The 6973-nt window shown below is 42.5% G+C and overlaps 1 protein-coding gene across 1 annotated transcript in view; it reads left to right on the top strand.

Moving 5' to 3' along the window:
• Window positions 1-4029: 4029 nt before the first annotated feature.
• Window positions 4030-6973, top strand: part of MB21D1 (Mab-21 domain containing 1) — an 18448-nt gene continuing 15504 nt past the window's right edge. The window contains exons 1-2 of the mRNA XM_006835788.1: window positions 4030-4707; window positions 4997-5216. Of these exons, the coding sequence (XP_006835851.1) occupies window positions 4030-4707; window positions 4997-5216 (898 nt within the window). The remainder of the gene's footprint in view (window positions 4708-4996; window positions 5217-6973) is intronic.

The raw sequence follows: 6973 nt of genomic DNA, 5'->3' as shown, positions 1-6973 counted from the left end.
AAATTGGCAAAGAGGAAGTAAAACTCTATTTGCAGACGATATGATCCTATACATAGAAACCCCCAAAGACTCAGTAATAAAGCTACAAGACCTCATTGGAAGATTCAGCAAAGTGGCAGGACATAACATCAATATACAAAAATCAGTTGGATTCCTCTATACTAATAAGGACAGGGCTGAAAAGGACATTAGGAAAGCAATACCATTTATAATAGCCACCCCAAGGATGAAATATCTAGGAATAAATGTAACCAGAGTAACAAACGACATATACAAAGAAAACTATAAAACACTACTACAAGAAAACAAGAGACTTACAAAACTGGAAGAATGTACCATGCTCCTGGATAGGAAGTTAACATTGTGAAAATGTCAATACTGCCCAAAGCAATTTATACATATAATGCAATTTCAATCCAGATTCCAGCAACATTCTTCAAAGAGATGGAAAAGATAATTACAAACTTTATATGTTAAGGAAGGAGACCCAGGATAAGCAAAGCACTGCTCAAGAAGAAGAACAAGGTTGAAGGCCTCTCACTCCCTGATTTTAAAATCTACTACACAGCTACAGTGGTCAAAACAGCTTGGTACTGGTACAACGAAAGATACATTGGTCAATGAATCCAGAAATTAATCCATCCACATATAGCCAACTGAGTTTCGACAAAGTGCCTAAGTGTGTCACATGGGGAGAAGATAGTCTCTTTAACAGATGGTGCTGGCAGACTAGAAAGCGATATGCAAAGATTGAAACAAACCTTTACCTCACGCCCTATACAAAAACCAACTCAGCATGGATTAAAGCCCTAAATGTGAATCCCAGAATTATAAAGGTCATCAATGAAAAAATAGGGACAAATGTGAGGGCTCTAATTCAGGGCATATACAGACTACCAAACATTTTGAAAATGACACAAACAAAAGTAGACAAAATAGATGATTAGAACTTACTAAAAATTAAAAATTTATGTGCATCAAAAGACCTCGCCAGGAGATTAAAAAGGGAACCCACTGCATGGGAAAAAATCTTTTGCAATGACACATCGGACAAGGGACTAATTTCTAAAACATATAGGAAACTGCAACACCTCTACAAGAAAAAGACAAATAACCCAATTAAAAAATGGGCACAGGACATGAACAGAGACTTCATCAAGGAGGAGAACAACAAACATATGAAGAAATGTTCACGATCACTAGTCGTCGTCGTTGTTGTTAAGTGCTATTGAGTCTGTTCCGACACATAGCGACCCTGTATAGAGTTTCCAAGGAGCAGCTGGTGAGCTTTAACTGCCAACATTGCAGTTCAAATGGCTTTACAGTCTGGCACATTAATCCACAGCGCCACACCAGGACTTTAGGGAGATGTAAATCAAGACAACAATGAGATATCATCTCACACCATAAATAACAGAAAAGATAAAAAAAGTAGAGAACAATAAATGCTGGCAAGGATGTGGAGAGACTGGGCCACTCCTACATTGCTGGTGGGATTTCAAAACGGTCCAACCACTGTGGAAAGCAATATGGCGTTTCCTCAGAAGGTTAGAAATAGAAATATCTCATGATCCAGCAATTCCTCTACTTGGTATTTACTCACAAGAAATAGGAGGCATAACACAAGTAGATATACACACACAAATGTTCACAGCAGCACTATATTACAACAGCAAAAATATGAGACAGCCCTAGTGCCCATCAATGGAGGGATGGATAAAGAAACTGTGGTACATACACACAATGGACTATTATGTTACCTTGAAGAATAAGAAGGAAGCTGCAAGCCACCGCATAACATGGATGAACCTTGAGGACATCATACTAAGTGAAATTAGTCAGTCACAAAAGGAGAAATACTGCATAGGCCCATTCTTGTAAAAGACTAAGAAAAAGAGCTCCTACTAAAAAGGAGCTCTGGTAGTGTAGTGGTTACGAATCGGGCTGCGAACCGTAAGGTCAGCGGTTCGAAACTACCAGCTGCTCCGCGGGAGAAAGATGAGGCTTTCTACTCCCGTAAAGATTTACACCCTCGGAAACCCTGTACAGGGTCGCTATGGGTCGGAACCGACTCGACGGCACTTAACAACAACAACAACAACTAAAAAGGGGAGAAAAAAATTCTTTGCAGGTTACTGGGATGTGTAGGGTGGGGGGAGGGGAGGAAGAGGAAGGTAGAGCACAAGATAGGGAATAGAAACAGGATATCTTGGGTGCTGGGGAGTGGGTCAGAGGACACTACACAAGAAAGGGGAGGGGAATGGAAGAACAAGGCAGATGGGAGTACAGTTAGAAAGGTTTGCATGGGCTAAGTGAGACAGAGGTAAAAAATGATGTATGCACAACCTTGGAACGACAGGGCTCTGTGATGGCTTGAATGGGTAAACGAGGGGAAATAATGTTAAGATACTTGTCTGTCTTTTGAATCTTGGTTTCCCTTGCATACTATTGTAAAATAGACACTTGAGGGGGACAGAAAGGAATAGCCAGAAACATCACAATAGAAAGCTTGTAGGTCTGTCTTCAGCCTATAACTGATTGGAGTACCTAAAATGGGGCTACAACTTGCCCAGTGAAGGAGGCTTTCTGCAGAGCCTCTGCATTGCATAATATAATAGGGGGAATCCTGAACCCCATCCAGAATCTTCTGAAGTGGGAAATCTCCACTTGAAAGGACACGCAGACCAGCCTGGAGCAGCTAGAAGAACAGAAGATACTTTTTGAAAGAAAGATTGGCAGGAAAAATTAAAAATAATAACAGTAGTCTGATTGACTACTACAAAAACAAGCAAGTTGTTCATCTAGGAGCCACCAAGGCAAGTGGTAGAGTCCCCCCAAGACAAATTCCGTTCCAAGACTAAGACTCAAGGGAAATATATGAGCAGGCATGCAGTCTGACTGGTGACCATGTTGGTCACTGATAAGGGGAAGTGGGGAAAAAAACAGCAATGAAGTTGTAAGCTAAGTCTGACCACGTTCAATAGACTCCTGTGAACCTGGGTTGAGACCTGGTTGGCCAGCAGTATGGCAAGTCCTGGGGACTCCTGGGCCCAGAGACAGTGATGGCCACAGAGGAGTAGAGTAGAGAGTGAAGCATCCAATTGATAAGGGGAAATGAGGGGAGATGCACAAGAACATCCATACTTGAGATAGTACCCTCTTGACCTGGCTTCAATGGCTGGATGATCAGAAATTACTAAAAGAAAAGGGGAAAAAAAAGTGTAATCTGATACAACTTGATGAACTTGACCTATACCTATGGATGTAGTTGCTCAAAAGAGGGAACAAATCTTTACAGCGAGGATCATTCCCACCCCCTGGGTACACAGGGTTGACAGAGATAGGGCAGGGGTTAGGTGACACAGGCTGGCTGGGTTACCCTTTGGATGTTTGATGAAGCATGTAAGGTATTGTAAACATGACAATGAAACGAAATACTATAGGATGAATGTATAGCTAATGTTCTCCCATGTAAACTATCACATAATTCACAATAAAAACTTAGAAAAAAAAGTTTTGTTTTTTTGCTTAAAAAAAGACATATTTACCGTTTCAACATTGTGATTTGTATCCACACCCTTGCTTGTAATAGGTTTCCATACTTTTGAAAAATGATTTGTCTCTGTTCATTCCCTGAAACCTTATAAAATACCCTTAGTTCCTTTCTTTAGGGAGACAGTTGGTGACAAAGATCTGTGTCTCCTTACATTTTCAAAATTATAATAAAGCTGTCTCTTGTCTCTTCCAAAAAATTCTGTCTCGGAGTCTTCTTGGTCTCACATCTGCAACAAGAAGAGAATTCTGGTTCTGTCTGCATCAGGAAAACTTCCATTCTGATTCTGTGGAGGCTGACCGCTTGGCAGCAGGGCGTGGTTCCCTGTGACCGCCCATTTTCACGAGTTCTCTGCCCAGCGTAGACACTCCGCTGTGTTCCCGCCAGATTTCTAAGTTTCATTTCCTACCTAGACTACTGGTCTCTTCTCCTTTTTCCTAGCCATTCTTCCTTCTGAGGAACAGAAAGCACACGATATGGACGCTCAGCGGGTAAAGGACACGAGGACATCTAAGAAAGCCGGAGCCGCGACTCCAAAAGGCTCGACGCGAAATGCGAGAGGCGCCCAGGCTGAGCCCACCGAATTTCCGCCTGCCTCTGGGAACACTCAGCTTTGCCCGGGAAGCTGCAGCCCCTCGGGTGAGTCCCTGCGAAAGAACATGGTCCAGGGTCCCCTGGAGAAGCCTCAGGTCCGCTCGCTGGGGGCCCGCGGCAAGAAGGCGCCCATTAGCGCCAGGGACCCGAAACCCTCCGATGACGCCGACGCCGTCCGGTTGGAGGGGCGGGAAGCTACGAAGGGCCCGGCGGAAAGGCAAGACTCTTACGAATCTCAGAAGCCTCCGGTAGTGAGGGCAGGATCTCGCCGCCTACGGGGCTCGGGATCCGTTCGGGAGCGGAGATCCGCGCCCCGGCTTAAGGAGTTGCCGAGCCCCGGCCCGCTGGTTTCGGCCCCGAGCCTCGATCGGAGTGAGTCAGCGCCCAGAGAATGGAAGCCCCGGGTAGTGTTGGATAGGTTGAGGTTGAGCCGTCCGGAGATCACAATGGCGGCAGAAACCGTGAACAAGGTCGTAGACCACCTGTTGCGGAAACTGCAGTGCTTCGAATTCAAAGGCATCTCGCCGCTGCGTGCGGGAAGCTACTACGAACGTGTAAAGGTGAGAGCTGCCCAGCACGCGGGCCTGACTTCCTTTTCCCTCTTCTCAGCCTCTGACTTTTTCCTCCCGATTGAGTAGAAGTCATTACAATAAAGCCAGTAATATGCTTCCACCCACACCTAGTCCCTCTAGTCCCAGTTCCAGAGGATATAAAAGGTTGGAATTTTGTTTTTCAAAGTAGACTTAAGTAGAAATTTGAAGAAAAAAAAAATTGCTGTAGCTTGGTAAATATTCACAAGCAAACATTTTAGCCCAGTTTTTTTTTTTTTTTTTTTTTACTATTTCATAGGTATCTGCTCCTAATGAATTTGATGTCATGTTTAAACTGGAAGTCGAAAGAATTCAGCTAGAAGAATATGGCGATAGTGGAGCTTTTTATTTTGTGAAGTTCAAAAGAAATCCCAAGGGAAATCCTCTGAGACGGTTTTTAGAAGGTGAAATATTATCTGCTTCTAAAATGCTGTCCAAGTTTAGGGAAGTCATTAAGGAAGAGATTAAAAATATTGAAGGTAAGATTTTTGAATTTTGATACTTCACGGTCTAATGATACATACCAAGAAAATGCATGGGAGTCCTGGTGTTGAGCTATAAGATAAACACAGGGCTGTTAAATACAAGGTTGATGGTTCAAACCCATCAGCCACTCTTTGAAAACCTTATGTAGGGTCTCTATGAGTCAGAATTGACTCAACCGTACTTAACAACAACATTCGTACAGGCTGGCAGGAGAAAGATGAGGTTTCCTGCTACCATAAAGATTTAAAGCCGAGTCCTGGTGTGGCGCTGTGGGTTAATGTGCCAGTCTACAAAGCCGTTTGAACTGCAAGGTTGGCGGTTCAAGCTCACCAGCTGCTCCTTGGAAATCCTATACAGGGTCGCTATGGGTCGGAATTGACTCAATGGCACTTAACAACAACAACAAACCCTATACATGGTCACTGAATTGGAATCGACTCCTTGCCACATCACCACCATCAATTATACATACTAACTGCCTATGTGTAGCCCTATCCTGACCTTTCTTGACTTCCCTGCTGATAACTATTGACCTCTTACCTCCTTCAGACAACTCTTTTCTTTTGTTTTTTTGTCCAGTACGTTTTCTTGGCACATTCCTAAATATTTCTTGTGCAGCAGTTTGCCTAGTGCAATAAATATATTGTTTGATTTCTTGACTGCTTTTTCCATGAGTGTTGAAGTTTTGGACAACTTCAATCTTTTCACTGTTTATCATGATATTATTTATTGGTACAGCTGTGAGGATTTTTATTTTCTTTCCATTGAGGTGCAGCCCATACTGAAGGCTGTGGTCTTTGATCTCATCAGTAAGTATTTTAAGTCCTCTTTTCTTTCAGTGGAGTCCTGGTGTGGGATAAAGCACTAGACCACAAGATTGGTTTGAACTACAAGGTGGTGGTTCAAACTCACCAGCTGCTCCTTGGAAATTCTATACAGGGTCGCTATGAGTCAGAACCAACTAGACAGCATTTAACAGCAACAACAACAGTCCCTTTCACTAAAGCTGGTTGTATCATCTGCATATTGCAGGTTGTTAATGAGTCTTCCTCCAATCCTGATGCCACATTCTTCTTTATATATATATAAATATATATATGCTTAATGTACAGGCGGAATAAGTATAGTGAAAGAATACAAGACTGGCACACACCTTTTCTGATTTTAAATCATTTAGTATCTCCTTGTTCTGTTCGAATGACTGCCTCTTATTTTATGTACAGGTAACTCATGAGCATGATTAAGTGTTATTGGAATACCCATTCTCCTCAGTGCTGTCCGTAGTTTTTCGTGATTCACACAGTAGAAAGAATGTGTGTAGGTAATAAAGCACAAGTAAACATCTTTCAGTCAAGATCTGTCTGACATCAGCAATGATATCCCTAGTTCGACATCCTCGTCTCAATTGAGCTTGAACCTCTGACAGTTCCCTTTCAATGTACTGATGCAGCATTTGGTATTATTGAGATTGTCTGATGATTTCCACATTCTGTTGGGCCACTTCTCTTTGGAATGGGCTCAAATATGGATCTCTTCCAATCAATTGGCCAGGTAGCTCTTTTCCAATTTTTTTGGCATAGATGAGTGAGTGCCTCCAGTGCTGGATCATCTTGCTGAAAGATTTCAATTTGTATTCAGTTTACATGGGAAAGCATTAGCTTTACATTCATCCTATCGTATATCATTTCATTCCTTCTTGTCTTCTTAATGACCTTATTGCTGTCTTTCTGTATGATTTTTTTTTTTTTTT

This window comes from Chrysochloris asiatica, unplaced genomic scaffold (assembly GCF_000296735.1).
Source record: "Chrysochloris asiatica unplaced genomic scaffold, ChrAsi1.0 scaffold00019, whole genome shotgun sequence".
Taxonomy (NCBI): Eukaryota; Metazoa; Chordata; class Mammalia; order Afrosoricida; family Chrysochloridae; genus Chrysochloris; species Chrysochloris asiatica.
Note: the sequence above shows the minus strand (reverse complement) of the source record. Positions and strands in the feature narration are given on the sequence as shown.